Source organism: Monomorium pharaonis, chromosome 8 (genome assembly GCF_013373865.1).
Source record: "Monomorium pharaonis isolate MP-MQ-018 chromosome 8, ASM1337386v2, whole genome shotgun sequence".
NCBI lineage: Eukaryota > Metazoa > Arthropoda > Insecta > Hymenoptera > Formicidae > Monomorium > Monomorium pharaonis.
Window position 1 is genome coordinate 12,064,178 of NC_050474.1, and position 17,035 is coordinate 12,081,212.

General features: G+C 29.2%; 2 protein-coding genes across 5 annotated transcripts; both read right to left on the minus strand.

Annotated features, from left to right (window-relative positions):
• Window positions 1-241: 241 nt before the first annotated feature.
• Window positions 242-9,618, minus strand: LOC105840320. 4 transcript variants are annotated; one of them, XM_036291015.1, is made up of 9 exons: window positions 9,447-9,618; window positions 9,197-9,272; window positions 6,028-6,232; window positions 5,123-5,298; window positions 4,442-4,576; window positions 2,666-2,818; window positions 2,366-2,595; window positions 1,324-1,483; window positions 242-648 (listed from the first exon to the last, which is right to left on the minus strand). In XM_036291015.1, exons 4-9 carry the CDS (start codon window positions 5,271-5,273, stop codon window positions 503-505), a joined length of 975 nt encoding a protein of 324 aa, XP_036146908.1. In that variant the 5' UTR covers window positions 5,274-5,298; window positions 6,028-6,232; window positions 9,197-9,272; window positions 9,447-9,618; the 3' UTR covers window positions 242-502. The 4 variants fall into 4 exon arrangements, with proteins under 4 accessions (XP_036146908.1, XP_036146910.1, XP_036146907.1 ...); XM_036291017.1 differs by lacking the exon at window positions 9,197-9,272 and having other exon boundaries at window positions 6,028-6,180; XM_036291014.1 differs by lacking the exon at window positions 9,197-9,272.
• Window positions 9,619-10,325: 707 nt separating this feature from the next.
• LOC105840847 lies at window positions 10,326-13,637 on the minus strand. Its single transcript, XM_028190385.2, has 3 exons — window positions 11,467-13,637; window positions 11,036-11,375; window positions 10,326-10,878 (listed from the first exon to the last, which is right to left on the minus strand). Exons 1-3 carry the CDS (start codon window positions 11,851-11,853, stop codon window positions 10,634-10,636), a joined length of 972 nt encoding a protein of 323 aa, XP_028046186.2. The 5' UTR covers window positions 11,854-13,637; the 3' UTR covers window positions 10,326-10,633.
• Window positions 13,638-17,035: the final 3,398 nt, after the last annotated feature.

Here is a 17,035-nt window from a genome sequence, read left to right on the forward strand (position 1 = left end):
CTGAAGACACATTCAGAGGATAAACCGGATAGCGACATATTTCAATAAATAACAATAAAGGTATCTATTGAAATATAAATCATCTGGTTTATTTTCTGAATGTTTTCATTTCCTACGTTTTTACCAAATGTGAATAGATTTTTATAAAACTCATTCTTTGCAGCAAACCCTGCAAAATTAAAAATACTTTAGTGTTAAGTATCTTATAAAAAATAATGCAATTTTTTAGTATTAACGAATATTTTAATTGGATAATATTTATTATTATATTTGTTACTATTAATATCATAGAACATATATTGTTACTACTATCTATATATCACATTATATATACGTTACAACGTTAATATCACATATTATACGTTACTACTAATATCACATATATACGTTATTACATCATATATATTTTATACTAATAATATACTCTATACTCTAAATGTGGTAACTGAATTTTTTAAACATAGATATAATTATTTTTAACTTATATATTAAATAATACATATTAAGAATGCTCGATCTCAACACGTTCTTGATTTGCAATTTTTTTTTCAGCCGCATCAGATCTCTCCTTTGCTCTTCTTAACCATTTTTTTATGGCCTCTTCCAAATCCTTTTTAGTAAACGTTTCGTTGTATGCTTCTCCTGCAGCTGAAACAAAATATATTAAGCAAAAATGAAAATATTTGTTGTAAATCAATTAATTTACTTTTAGAGATTTCGAGATTATCATCATGTTTAGAGTTGCTTACTTGTCCACGTTTCGCAAATATTACATACAGCTTTATTAACATATTATATATTTTATTACAGCTAATAGGCTTTCTGATATATCGCACTTTTGCATAAAAAATGATATATAAAACTCCAAAAATTAAAATTTATTTTCTTTCTTCTTTTAGTGCCGTATCATTAACGACCTCTTTGCATAGTTATTTTTTAAGCAAGGGTGCGATATAGCCTACAATATCATGGTATAGTCTCAGGGTTATATTCATAGTCCGATCTTATAAACATATATTTATATTTATCGTTTTAAATATGATCTTAAAATGCTATATGATTTTCACTTTCATTTTCATTGGATAACAACTTATGATAATCTGAAATAAGACTTAACGTGTTCTTAAATATAAGATCTAACTATAAATATGATCCTCAGAGAACCTACTAGACTTAATTAATGAAACAAATTACAATCTTTGCACAAAGTCGACAATTCAAAATCCGACAATGATCTAGAAAGTGACAGATCTAGAAAAATAGATAGGAAAACTGTGGACGCTTCTAATTTGTGAATTAATTTACACAATATTAATTGCTTACCAATTAACATCTCTGCCAATTTTAATTCATAAAATTTTTTCTTGTGTTTCTTTCCCAACCAACTGTATCCTTCGGCTAATTTATTACTTAGGAGTTTACTTAAGTTTCTTTTGATGAATTCATAAGAATGTTTGCCACCAATGCGTGATGCTTGTGCAACCTACAATACATTTATTAAATTTTTAATTTTTATATTCGTAATACATTGCTGTACTTCATAAACTTTTATTTATGTAAAAAATATTAAAATAAAAAATAGTTTTTAAAATTCACTGTCTATAAAGTTAAGAATAATTTTTTGTGTTTGAATATTTAAATATAATCTAGACAGGTACCGTGTCTGAAAGATGTCTTAGATATTGTTAAGACATGATGTCTACATTATGTTTAAATATTTTAGAGAAATCTTTCATAATGTAAATATACAAAAGTATTATAATAAATAAATCAACTTACTACAATAAACGTAAAATCAAATAAAATAATATTTATAATACTTTTAGTTATAAAAAAGTTCATATTTAATTTTTATATTATTTTATAACTGTAATTTCTAACTATATATATTAAATTTCATGTAAGGATAAAATTATTACATGTATTTATATACATATTTATGTAAATATTTGTAATTATTTTCATATTTATCTTTGATGGCTCAAATCAAGACATAATCTCCTGAAGTTTTAGTACCCGAATTACAGTCAATTGCTAACCGCACATCCTGAATCCTTCTTCAGGTTTCTTAACAATAATTTTTGACAAAACAAATTAGCGAATTATCATCTATATATTATATAATATATAATATAAACATTATTATATATTATGTAATGTAACATTTTAAAACTTCTAATTTTAAAATTATATAATATAAAATATTAAAACTTTAGATCATAAGGTCAAGAAATTTTGATTTAAACTGCCATAAAAAAGATGTATAATAATAACAAATATTTACATGCATATATTTTCAAATACAGCAAAATAAATAAAATATTTGTACTTCAAAGATAATAATATTTAATATAAAAATAATTACCGATGTTTTAAAATTGTCCTTATTCTTCAAAAACTGCTCGACCTCTTCTAATTGTTGTTCCGTTTCAAACGGAAGCATGAAAGAATGGAAAACTGATTCCTGTCTTTGAATATTGTTATTAGCAGCTTGATTTAATCCAGCATTTTTAATATCTTGTATCTCCTTAAATGTTTGCCACAATTGAGCTTTAAAATAATTTTGTTGGCGAATTATCTGTTTAAAATACATTGCTAGAAAACCAATCATTATTAATAGTTTTTATAAACATATTCATGATGAGCTAAAAATTAAAAAATATACCATTTTTATTCTGCATCTGAGCATGTGCTGGACACAACTGACATGTGCATTCCATAGAATTAGTCAATAAAGAATTGTTTTCTTTTTCTGGGTTAACAAAACAATTATTATTCTGCTCCACAACGACCTGCTTACCTGCAGTTTTCGACGTTTCTATAAAATAATGAAATTAGTTTAATAAATTATACACACACGCGCGCGCGCGCGCACGCACGCACGCACGCACTACTGCTCATTAATTTTAGTACACTCTCAGATTCATTGATTTCTCTGTAAAGGATAAACGTGATAAGCGTATTTTGCACAGAAATGAGTTTTGTTTGCTGTTATTAACATTTTCAGCATTCGCATGCATCATATTTATTATTTATATAAAAATTTTTGGAAATTGTAGTTTTCGAAGAAATGGGGTTAAAATCCAAGGGTGAACTTCCATATAGAACGGACCCCCGATTTTTTAAAAACTATGTATTTTTACGTATTTTGGCACGCTGATTACAAATATGATAGTGAAAATTGACGCAAATTTGGTTTTCATGGCAAAAACCATAAAAATCACGGTTTTTTCCATTTATTTCTGTGAATAATGGAAATTTCAAAAAATTGTAGTAGATAAGTTTTATGAAGTGTAGTAGATGTGTAGAATTGTGGTAGATAAGTTTCATGAAGTTTCAAACATTTAACGTCATTTTTCTCAAAAACTATTGTCTTTATGACAAAAATCAATAGAACATAAAATGTGTATCAATGAGATCTACATCTTTTATCTGAAGTATTTTTTGAAATTTCTATTATTTACGGAAATAAATGAAAAAAACCGTAATTTTTATGGTTTTCGCCATGAAAATAAAATTTATACCAATTTTCACTATCATATTCGTAATCAGCGTGCCAACATACATAAGAATACGTAGTTTAAAAAAAATCGGAGGTCCGACCTATACGGAAGTTTATCCCTTTGCGCGCATATTTTATTTATTTTTAGGGTTCAGACATTATTCGTCTGTTAACCCCGTTTCTTTAAAAACTACAATTTCCGAAAATTTTTATATAAGTAATGTATAAATACGATGCGTGCGAGTGCTGAAACTGTTTATAACAGCAGGCAAACTCATTTCTGTGCAACACACGTTTATGTTCATTCTTTATAAAGATATTAATAAATCTGGGGGTGTATTGAAATTGATTAAAATTAATGAGCGGTAGTGTATATCAAATTTTTTTTATATAACAATAATAAACGCAACGCGATTTCCATGGAATTACTTAAACTTTTATCTTTTGTAATATTAATACTCCAAATTTAATTTTTTTTAAATCAAGCTAGATAATTGTGCTAAGAAAATGTTTATATTAACATACAAATTATATAAATAAAAACATTTTATTTGTTATATTATTAATACATTAATATATTAAAGAAAAATCAATTAGCACACTAATAATTTGTTTAAAAAATTTATAGTGCGCTAATCAAATTTTCACTGTATAAACATTTTCTTAATACACAAATTTAGCTTGATTTATAATCTCCTTTTTATTATCAATATTTGAATTTTAATTTCTTAAACTTAAAAATTATTTTAATTTTTTAATATTTATTAATATGTATATTTATATTTATTTTTTTTGTCTTTAAATGCAATATTTTTTAAAATATGTATATATCATATTATGTCGTCCGATTACTTATTCTGCATTTTCCACAGACGTTTTTCGAAAAACAATATATAATAACATTATCATTTTGTAGATATTATTATTAATTGAACATACCTTTTTTATGATTGAGCTCTCTTAAAACTGGGCTATATTGAAAAGGTTCTTGAGAAATGATTATTTTTTCAATCATCTCATCTGTTATATCATACGTTTGCGTGATTTCTTCATCAATCTCATCTCTTGCTTTGGCTATAAACGTATAAATAAATAGTTATATTACAATGGCTTGCGTTCAGCAGAAAAAGTTTTGCAATTATTGTAAGATTCTTTTATATGATTAGTTCATAGATTTAAACCCGACTGTTTCGTACTGCTTTAAATAAATATATTGACGCGCCGAGTGAAAGCATATAGCTCTAACGGATAATGTACACGGGCACCACGCGTATTTGTCTCAGTTTAGTTTTAAAACAAAAAAAAATATAATGTTGATATGTGCAACCTTTCAAAAAATGTACCATTATTTTGTACAATGTTTTTAAAAATTTTTTTGTCCTTTTAATAGGTAAAAAAGTTTTATTTATGTACATTTCATAAAAAATGAAATTTTATACACACATTTTGATGCGATCATTTTTTGCGCAAATAATGTTAACTTTGACAATAAAAGAGTATTATTTTCACATTAAATAATTTCGCAATTATTATTAAATAATTATTGCTAGAAATTTAAATTGCAATGTACAATTTATTATTTAAAAAAATGTTGCCTATAATATTAATATTTAAACGAACCTTTTAAAACAGGAGGCATTGGCAAGGAACTGCATTCTTCGTCTTCTGAAGAAGAAGAAGAAAACTGTCTTTGTTTAATTTTCCTTTTTTTCTTCCCTTCACCAGCTGAAACTTCGGAATTCAAATCCGATGTGTTTTCAGTTTTTTGCATTTTTCTCTTGCTGTCATGTAATTCCCTAAAAATGTATAAATAAATATTCAATTTATATAAATGTTTACAGTTACGAAACTAATTATATCATTATATCAATGATTTGCTCAAATTATTGATTCGGATAATTATTTTACATATGTTGATAATAGTTTTATGCACGCATTACAGCACTGATAGTTTCTATCTATATGTGAACAACCATTTGTAAAATTACCGATATGTGTACGTGGAACCACAATTTTTAACACTAAAACAATAATTTAAAAAAATCATTGATTGCACACTGTCTAAGCTATAGGCAATTAATTTTGCGATTATAATAATTAAGTTTAAACCGTTTCGTATCTATAAATAAAAACACGTTCTTTATTAAATAAAAAAATCTTGAGTAACAGTGCACATTTTTACACGAAACAGTTAAATTAATATTATAATCAAAATATGTAATAAATTTAATTCAAAAATTTTTATTCTATACTACTAAAAAAAATACGGAACACTTTTTGTATACCGAAAATTTAGGCTATTTTCAAACCGCTGGAACTCAGCAAAAAATCATAGAAACAAAATCCAAAAAGCGTTTTAAAGCTTGAAACTTCTTCTTTCAAACGCTTTTTGGATTTTGTTTCTACGATGATTTTTTGCTGATTTCCAGCAGTTTGAAAATACTCTAAATTTTCGGTATACAAAAAGTGTTCCCTATTTTTTTTTAGTAGTGTAGATAAGAAGCAAAGAAATGATATATAATTACCAAAAGTACTGTCTCGAAAAACAGTTACTTCATATGAAGGCCAATGTGTATTTGGCTCTTCATTCTTTCTAATTGCTGATATTACTTTATCGCGTTGAAAAGGTGGCCAGTAATATTGGTTACTAAAAATCCATGAAGTTGGTACGGCTTCAACTAAATTTTCCGAATTAAATTTCACAACAGTCCATGATGATCCCGGCATTTTCTGTTAAAAAATAAGAGCAGTATTCAAGTCCATTGAGAGAGAGAGAGAGAGAGAGAGAGAGAGAGAGAGAGAGGGAGGGAGAGGGAGAGGGAGAGGGAGAGGGAGAGGGAGAGGGAGAGGGAGAGGGAGAGGGTGAGGGAGAGGGAGAGGGAGAGGGAGAGAGAGAGAGAGAGAGAGAGAGAGAGAGAGAGAGAGAGAGAGAGAGAGACCTTAAGAGAAAAAGAGACGAGATGCTAAAAAGATCAACCGCGTGTTATATATACATAAAAATTAAAAACAAAAATTTAAAAACTCACTAAAAACAATTTTTTATTTAAAAATTATGTTTGTATTTTTATGTTTGCTAATAAAAAATTGGCGAAAATATCATAAATTTTGTCCTTTTATATATGTTCAAATATGTAACAATAACTTACTAAGGTCTCAGCTACGGTATAACATACAATTCATTGTAAATAAACTATTTTAAATGTAAAAGGGGAAACACAACATACTGATCTTTATATTTTAATTTTAAACATTTATATGCAATTTGCTCTAAATTCCATGTCTGTAAGTTTCCGAGATCATCGACTAAATAAATGCCCAATTTAGATGATTTGCAGGGTTTAGAATAAAAATCAGCAAGTGACTTGAATTTATGTCCAATTATAAAAGTATCTTTATTATTTGAAATAAAATTCCTAATAACTATAATACTTCCATCAATTAAATAACAGCAATTATCTGGTTCTTCTGTTTTTAATGTACAATTTTTAAACGTAACTTTACTGAATTGATTGCATGTGTAAAAACTTAAATGTGAATTTGTATCATTGGCGAATGGACCATTAAAATGTGGGTTGTGAAGCTCATTACTAACTATCTTTAGTTTTTTATTATTATTCAAACAATAATTTTGTTCACTTATTCGGCAAACAATTTGTTCTAATATTTTATCATTTTTACGAATCATTTTTAATATAGTCTGCATATAATTTTCAAATGGAAAAGCACTAAATTCCTGTAGAGTTCCAAATTTTAGTGCGTCATCATGAAGATGTAATAAATTATGAATATTAGTTGACGCATTTTTTTTGCCGTATAAAATGATGAAAGTATTCACAAAATATTCTAATAGTGATTTTGCGTAATTTGAGTAACAATCCATATGCTTTGAATTTGATAAAATTGTAACAGCTACGTGCAAAGTTAAAAAATTAATGTATTTATCATAAGTAATAACAGATTTTAAAACAATAGGTCCTGTATACAACAAAAATGTCCTAAATTCAGTTGCTTTCCACCTTTTACAATCAAATAATGATCGTGGTTTCCGATTATTTCACATGGTATATTATTCTTTTGAACTTCTAATAATTTTGATAACTTAGACATTTCATTAAATGATAATTTAGATTGGGGTGTTCCAAAACACCATAAATTGACAATCAGTTTCTTAACAACTCCCAGATAAAGCAAATGCATTGGATCTAACGGAAAATCTTTTACCATATCTATATTTGGAATTGATTCTAGAATAGATGTACCTGTGTGATGGTTTGGTTGTAATTTTAGTCTAAAATCATTGTTTGTTCTTAAAGAAAAACTATTTAAATATGGATAGCTTACTCGATCATGAATATATTCACCTTTTGCTGTACATTTTGTGCATGAGTAATAACCGGAATGACCCTTCGTAAATGTAATATAAGATTTAGCAGGTACATCGCAAATAAAAGCATTAATTTTAAATGGATAAACTTGATTATCGATTGTTATGCCATGAGTAGTTAAAGTTATTGCTTCTTCCGTGAAATCTCTTAAAAATATGTTTGCATCTGCAGGTTTTTCATTCCCGAAATAAATTCCAATAATATTTACATCATTATAATTTTCAACTAAATTGCACAAAATAGGGTATACTTGACTACTTGAACTTTTAAATAACGGGAGACCATCAATATTAATATTAACTCGGATAAATTGCAAATGTTGACCAGAATATCGCGATAAAAGTTGCTTGACACAATTACTCAATCCAAAATGATAATATTGCCCAGGTCTTATGTCTTGTACATTTACTTTTCTGGGAGTTTTTAATAAGCTACGAGCATCTCAAGGCAATTCTGGATATTTAGATTTTAAACCTGTTATTAATTCGTTTAATGCAACATGAGATATGCGATTTTTAATTGCCCATTCTTGAAACCACAATATAAAACTAGACGAATCATCGACAAGGTTATCAGATGCAGGAGCATTAACAATATTATTAATTATTTCATGATCATTAATATCAGTATTACTAGAATTTATTGACTCATTGTTTAAAAAATTATTGCTTCCTTCAAAATCATTAAAATTACTATTTACTTGTTCAGAATTATCCAAATTGTCGTTTAATTGGTAAATATTGCTATGCACATTTTGCGTTAAAGAAAAATGATTAGATACTTTTGGAACATTATTACTTAATATTGAAGATGAAGCTACGCTTTCTGGTGAGAAGTTATTACAAATACTGTCCACAATATTAATTGCTGTATCTGACAGGTCTTTAGCTTGTCGATAATATCGTCTTTTTAATTTTGGCATCTTTTAAAATTATTATTAATATTATGTGTTCTTACTTGTTTATTCGTAATCTCTCTCTCTCTCTCTCTCTCTCTCTCTCTCTCTCTCTCTCTCTCTCTCTCTCTCTCTCTCTCTCTTCTCTCTTCTCTCTCTCTCTTCTCTCTTCTTTCTCGCTGTCTTTAAAACTCCTTGAAAATAAAAATTGATCGGAAAAAGCATAATAAAAAATAAAAATAAATCTGAATGTAGGCATAACAGAAAATATTCAATATATAAGAAAGGTTATAAACATATAAAAATTATGAACGTATAATTATAAAAAAAAAGAAATAACAGCATAGCAGTATACCATTAAACTATAAGAAAAAAACAAAGAGAGATGAAGTCAAACTTTAGGTTAGAACTCACGTGTATCGATGAACGGTTAAATTAAACTTGAGATAGTACGTAAGAATAAACTAATTGAGTCAAAGCACAAAGAAGTCTGTAACGTAAGAAAAATAATATCACGTTATGGAGCTTCTTTGTGCCTCGACTCAAGTTTATTCTTACGTACTATCTTAAAATTATTGTCGGTACTTAACGTAACTTAACGTGTACGGATGTCTTGTGCGGAGGCTTTTAATCTGAGAAAAAATAAGAAAGGAAATATACTTACAGTTCCGTATTTAATCACGTTGATAATTTAAGAATATATAACGCACAGCACGGCAGCAGCAAAACACATAAATCACACGCACCAGAAATCAGAAAATCGGAAACTGAGAATGCCAGGGAAGAGGAAACGCGTCGATGAGAGACAATAGAAGTCTGTTCGGTCACATGCCCCGATATTGCATGCTCCTAATACTTACCACAACGCACTCCAATACGTTGATTCCGATGACGCCAACCTATTAGAGTGCGTTGGAGTGAGTAGGAGCATGTCGGGGCATGGCGACGCGAACAAACCAAAGAACTTATAGAAAGCTTTGTGCTTTCGTGTCATACGCGCTTCTTGTTTTGGCGTTAAATATATATATATATATATGTATAAATATATAATAAAAATAATAAAGATAAATTATATAAAAGTAAGATCCAAGTGCGGACATAAATCAGATATCCATAGGACGTTCTGAATAGAACGTTCGTTTTAATTTCAATAATGGACATCCTATAAATGTCCATTTTATGTCCATGGACATGCGGACCTGAATTGGACTTAAAATGGACGTCCTTGGAACATCCAGTGCTATTTGGGACACAATGTAATGACTTGAGCACGCGCAGCGATCATATTCTCACGCTTTTAATCACAAGCGCATGCTCTGTTTAGCACAAGTCATGTTAAAAATGCGCGAATTTCAAATGTCTATATACATATTTTTACAAGCACAATTTTTTGTGTGGAAAGTCGCAAACCCATGTGGTGCAGAGAATGCTTTACGCACACACACACACACACACACACACACACACACACACACGGGGGGGTGCGGGAGGGGGGGCCGAAGGCTCCCCCTTGCACCACCCCCCCCGTGTGTGTGTGTGTGTGTGTGTGCGTAAAGCATTCTCTGCACCACATGAGTTTGCGACTTTCCACACAAAAGATTAGCAAGATCCTTACGCAAGGATTGTTAATGATGGTTGATTATTACTAGATCATTTGTTGGGACTGTTTGAATTTGTGCACTTAATATACAACAATGAAAAGTTAATAAATTTTTTAATCCAGTATAATGTCTTGACATCTACAATTTACATATAGTGAATGTGGTAATAATATTACCATCCATAAAAAAACATTAATATATTGATGTCAAAAATGATACTATGTGAAGAATGTGCACAAAAAACTTGTCTTTATACAGTGCTGGTACTTGGTTCTTCCTGGCTTTTGGATATTGGTGATTCCAGGTCAGTAGACAATGGAGGATATAATTCTCCAATGATATCGAAGAAGGTTTCAATTCGCTCTAAGCGACTATGAGCACGTTTGAAGAGAAATTCACACAAATATCCAAGAACATGGTCCTCTTTAGTTCCATATCTTGGAATATTGCCTCGAACTTCTCTCCAAACCCGCTCGATATGCTGTGTGTGTGCTCCTGTAAATTGTAAAATATTTAAAATTATATATTAATAACATAAATATTTATAAATTGTAAAATTAGGACAATGAATAATAAAACAATAATAATTGATAAAACTAAAATGTACATAATTGTACACAATTAATTTATTTTAATTTTAAACATTTCTTACCAGTATCAGGATCAACAAAGTTGTAGGAGTGATTTACAGTCAGATGTTGGAAGTCCTCATTGTTCAAACAATTATAGGACTTCCAACAATCTGATACGATTGTAGTTCCTGGCAGTATCCACTCCTTAATACATGCCAAGAGTGTTTTTTCACTTCGATCCTCTACTGGAACAATAAAAACCTTTTTTGTATCTTGCTCATATCCTTCAAATATCCAATGACCTTTTATGAGTCGACCACGGTTATATTTTCTTGTTCCTAATTTGGCTTCGTCAATTTCTACAATGTGTCCTGGGCCACCAAGTTTCTCACTATTCTTTTCGGCCCAGAATACACAGACCTGTAAGAAAAAAATTGATTTTATACATTTTATATATTATTACTTTTGAAATACATACACAATATTTTTAGAAAGATTAAAAAGTAATTACTTCTCTGCAGAAATTGAACCAGTCTACAACCGTGGTCGAAGAAACACCAGTTTCTGATTGGGTGTCATCTTGACGTGGATGCCTTAGCATTAAAAAGCAAGCAGCAATCTTGCATATTGTGGCCACGTCAAGATGACTTTTATGGAACCAAGTACCAACTTTGGCACTTTTGTAAAAATTGCACTGTTTTGCGACACGTTTTTTGTGCACATTCTTCACATAGTATCGTTTTTGACATCGATACATTAATGTTTTTTTATTGATGGTAATATCATTACCACATTCACTACATGTAATTGTAGATGTCAAGACATGATGCTGGATTAAAAAATCTATTAACTTTTCGTTATCGTATGTTAAATAAACAAAGTCGAATAGTCCCAACATGTTGCATTGTGACTTGCAGCAACAATGACATCGTTGCTCATTTATTTTAACGGTTGTTTAAATTTTGTGCATTCTAATGTAATAAAAAGTATAATAAAAGTACATGTAAAAGTTCCACCTTGCGTAGGGGTTTTGCTAATCTTTACAGTATTTATTATTTTCAGTATATGTAGACTCATTTATTATTAGTTACTATTAGAATACAAGGAAGTCGTTAAAAGTACACATACATTTTAAATTCGCGCCTTTATTTCATACACATATGACGACCGAGCATGCGTATATGGCCGCGAAGCATGTACATATGACTGTAAAGCATGCGCACATGGCCGCGGAGAGTGTTCGTGTCGCTACATTTCGTCGGTATGACAGATTTCTTAACCTGAATATTCGACAAATTTTACGATTATTATTTCGCTTTCCGGGGCAGAGCGACGCTTTTTTTTGCCAGATTCGTTCGTTTGAAGCAAAACTGTATCGAATAAGCACAACTACATCGATATTTGAATACCAGTGCCTAAACTAAATAATTACCGAATTTTTTAATGTCGGTTTCATTTTATAGTTACGTGTTAAGGTTAGGTTAAAAATTCTTCTTTCCTTGCAAAATTTATCGAGTCCTGCATCCAATCTCGATAATATCCAAAGTTCGCAGGTGATTCTTTTAAATAAAAGCAGCTTTGTAGAAAAATATCCTTCGTCACAGTTCAACTCAGTCGATCGCAGTTAACAAGTTAAACGAATAACACAAAACGAATGTCGATTAAAATTGCCGGTCTACAACTAGGATGGTTTTTATCAATGACAAGCTCTTCTAAAATGGCAATCATCGGAACGCAGCCCTAGAGTGCATTCTATTTGAGAGTGCACTACTCCATACAGCATATGTGCAGCATATGTACATACGTGTATAGGCTTAGGAGATGGCGTTGAGCGATTGGCGTGGAGCGCACACATACATGTCCCGCGTTCTGACAGCACAGCCAAATTAGCGCGTAATTTAAAACTCGGGTGCTTGCAAATCGCGTACTGGCGTAAAGAACACGATCGGTCTCGCGCTGCCCGTTCACTTAGCGCGAGCCACTACCGTGTCTCTTGATACATCAAATCATGCATTATAAAATATTAAAAAGCATAATGTTTTAATATATAATAGCATTAAGATTGAAACAATAAAATAATATTTATCCAACTTCTAATAATAGTTCATATCTGTTCTTTGTAATCTCGTTTATATATGTTAATTAATTATCACTCGTATTGATGCCCATTTATAGTCTCAGATTCTGTAGTTCTGTCTTTCTTCTCATTTTAAATGCATTGTTTATATACACATAAAAAAAGTATCAAACATTTCTGTATTATATATAATATTATGGTATCTAAAATATACCAAAATTACGAAGAAATAAATTGGATCTAAAGTTGATAATAATACGAATGGCAATAATAGAGACATAATATATTAATTTTTCTACAAACACCATGCTTGATATTTTGAATAGTTATTATCTGTAATATATTTCACTGTGTGTCACTAATAAGTAATATATAATTCATTATTTTTATATTACGTATATTTCATTTTAATAAGATTATCTCGTAGTTAATCACATTTAAAATAATTTTGTATGGATTATATAGACGTCTTGAAGTCTTTATAGTCAGTTATTTATATATAATAACTAGATAGTTAAAATATTAACATTTTTGACTGCAATGCCCAATAAAAATTTTTTTATATAAGAACGTATGAATATATATAATTAATATAATTATATATAAAAAATGTCCATGTATATTTTTTCTATTACATATTAATGTTTGTTTGTATACACAAAAAAATAAGAAAAAAAAATAAACAAAAAGATAATTTTTACATTGTTTCGTAAAAAATTAAGTTTAAAGAAATGGGGAAAATGTCCATAATATAATTATATAAATGTAATAATCGTATAGAAAATTATATATTATATAATTTATATATAATAATATAATATTGTATCCCTAGTAGCAAGATACATTGGCAGTATATTGGCCATTATTGGCTAATATTGGTTAAATATTGGTTATATTGGGAATGCATTGGCCAATGTTTTCTCAATGTTTCTCAATGTAATGCCAATATTGGTTATAAAATATTGGCTCCAAATTAAAATGCAATTAAAATGTCCAATATGAAAAATTGATTGGTTCAATATTGGCTCAATGCTGAACCAATATTGAACCAATATTTCTTCTTAGACAAATTGGCTAAATAAGATGAAGCGTCAACTTTACAATATTGGACCAATATTGGGAATATTGTTTTTATATTACTTTGCAATTATGCGCCAATGTTTTATGCTACTAGGAATAATATATATATATATTATAATTGCAATTTTATTTTTTGTAAAGAAAAACAATTCAGAAGTTATTTTTCTAAACATTTTTCAATTATTTTTTTTATTATTTTTCCTATATCTAATAATATAATATATAATAGACAAAGATTATACAAGAAAAACAAATCTATAGGCAATATCATAAGAAATTATTACATACATTTGCGTTTACATTACAACCCTGGCGGAAAAATTTCTACGAAATTCTAAAAAACTACAAAAATTACAAAAGTGTTCCAATTCTAACATTTTTTTGTAGTTTTTAGAGAAAAATGCTAGAATTCGAACACTTTTGTAAATATTTGTAGTTTTTTAGAATTTCGTAGAAAATTTTTCTGGCAGGGAATAAAGTTCAAAAAATTGCGATATGACATTTATAACTATATAAGATAATTTTACATTTTAATTTTGTTAAAATCAGTTGTGATCATGTTATTTTAAGAATGACAAATCATTTATAATACGTGTTGTATTATTATTGCCATCACAAAATGACAGCTTATCATGCTCTGTTTCTGCTGCGTTTCTGCTGTCACATGAGAGCACATACAATTTCGATTTTTGATGGTTTTTTGTTGTTACACAGTGACAGCAGGCTGTGTTGCATTTTAGTAAACTTTCTGCTAATAAGTAGTGCTAGTAACGCAATGTTCTAATTCTGCTCTTTTTCTGCTGCTTAGCTCTGCTTAGTTCTGCTCAATTTTTGTAGCATTTCTGTAGTTACATCGTATGCATATTGTGTTTGATTTTTGCCGCGGTTCTGCCGATATTAACTGAAACTGCAGACCCTGCTAAGATTCTGTTGCTATTCTGCTGGCACAGTATGCCCCGCATAATTTGCAAAACGTGCTCTTAGCAGACTTGGTTATCTGGGCAGATACCCATTGCAGATCTATAGCATTCTGTGTCCGCATTAAATTTTTTGTAACTCAGGATTTGTCGACAAAGCCTGCTGGCATGGCATGCCAGCAGATTGATTGCAGAAACCGAGCAGGATTTGCTGACATAACCCTGACGACAGATTGGCAGCAGAAATCAAACAGAGCCTGCTAACATGCTATGCCAGCAAATTGGTAGCAGAAACCGAGCAGGGTCTGCTGACATAACCTGACAGCAGATTGGCAGCAGAAATCAAGCAGATATCTAAAAGATTTCTTAAATCGGATATCTTTAAAGTGAAACTAGAGATAAAAAAATAAAATAAAAATTTAATTTTTTTAAATTATTTTTATTAACAGTACATACTAAATTTAGGACAAATTTTTATTAATTAATTAAATTTAAATTATATTGTTTTATTTTATTCTTACTTGCCGCTGGTAGGTTTTGAACCTTGGACCTTAGGATGACGAACCTTGTACTCTATCTGCTACGCCAATTTGACTCATCGGTATGAGTACTTGTTATTGTCTACATATACCAATATGTTATAAACTGACACAATTATATTATTTTTTATAAAAGCAATTAAATTTTGCAAAACATATTAAAAATAAATAGCATTAATTTATTTACTTATTTATTTCATTGTTAAATTTATCTTTTTCCATAATAATTTTATGGAAATTGCGATCTATTTAGCATTAATACTTTGAAGCGTTCAAATGGTTAATTAGATGGATTAAACTATATAGATCATATATTCTAAGAAAAATTGAATAGTACATCTATTATCCTGTTTTTGTTCAGTACATGATGAATTTAGATTTTGTGCATTTTTTCGTGCGCAGTAATTGTAGACAAACCATAATTTTTGAAAACATTATCTTTATGATAATTTTTTTTAATATCAAATGGATTTCTCATTCAGGATGTTAAATGTTGTCTGATTTTTGCTACGACGCGCATGGACGGCTCAAAAATCGGACAGCATTGTGTGATATCTTTTATGAGACATTAAGCTGATATCATTTAGCTGATGTCATAAGGATAACATTTTTAAGAAACTTAAATGAAACTCTTTAATAAGATATCTCAAAGATATCCTCTCTTAGATATCTCTGATAAATGTTACCATTTTGACATCATTTCCAAGATATCTAAATGTTCTTTAAAAAATTCTCTTAAAGTTTTCTGACAAGCGTATTGTCTGGCCTTTTTAAATTTATCTGAAATCCTTTTATCTGTATTTTCTATTGGTTGCCGGTATTATACATAACTTTAAACTTATGTATAATACAAAAGTAACCAATAGGAAATAATATAGATAAAAGAACTTCAGATAAATAAAAAAAATATAGCTGCCTAATACTTTTGGCCAAGCCTGTATACATATATTTCTATATATTTCTATATAATTAGGAATCGTAAGGAAATAAAATTATTATAATTGTTAATACATTTTTAATAAGAGTTTAGGCATCATTTCTGTTATTTCAAATTTACCGTTATCGCGCGGTAGCCCAATACAATAAAGTGCTTAATCTTTCAATACAATGTATATCGGCGAGAGAACAATTAAACTCTTATTAAAAATGTATTGACAATTAATAATAATTTTATTTCCTTACGATCCCTAATATATTAGAAATATATGTATGTATACAGGATTGGCCAAAAGTATTAGACAATGATATAATTTAATTTCTCAATAATTTCTATTGCCGCAACCTTTTTTCTTACGTTTTTCTCTATAGAAACATATTAATGCAAGTTTTAAATTGGCATTTAAATGGCAATTAAGATTATAAAGTAACGGACATACTGTTCGATTTCTGCTGCGAATCTGCCTACAGGTTATGTCAACAGGCTCTGCTCGATTTCTGCTGCCAATCTGTTGTCAGTTATATTAGCAG

Excerpts from the sequence above, each read along its gene's own strand:
- LOC105840847 (XM_028190385.2), bottom strand. The coding sequence starts at position 11,853 with ATGTTGGGACTATTCGACTTTGTTTATTTAACATACGATAACGAAAAG. Across the intron at positions 11,376-11,466 it reads GGTTCAATTTCTGCAGAGAA|GTCTGTGTATTCTGGGCCGA; the intron begins GTAATTACTTTT and ends TTTTTCTTACAG. Across the intron at positions 10,879-11,035 it reads CTTTGTTGATCCTGATACTG|GAGCACACACACAGCATATC; the intron begins GTAAGAAATGTT and ends TACAATTTACAG.
- LOC105840320 (XM_036291017.1), bottom strand. The coding sequence starts at position 5,273 with ATGCAAAAAACTGAAAACACATCGGATTTGAATTCCGAAGTTTCAGCT. Across the intron at positions 4,577-5,122 it reads AATGCCTCCTGTTTTAAAAG|CCAAAGCAAGAGATGAGATT; the intron begins GTTCGTTTAAAT and ends ATACGTTTATAG. Across the intron at positions 1,484-2,365 it reads AGGACAATTTTAAAACATCG|GTTGCACAAGCATCACGCAT; the intron begins GTAATTATTTTT and ends AATGTATTGTAG.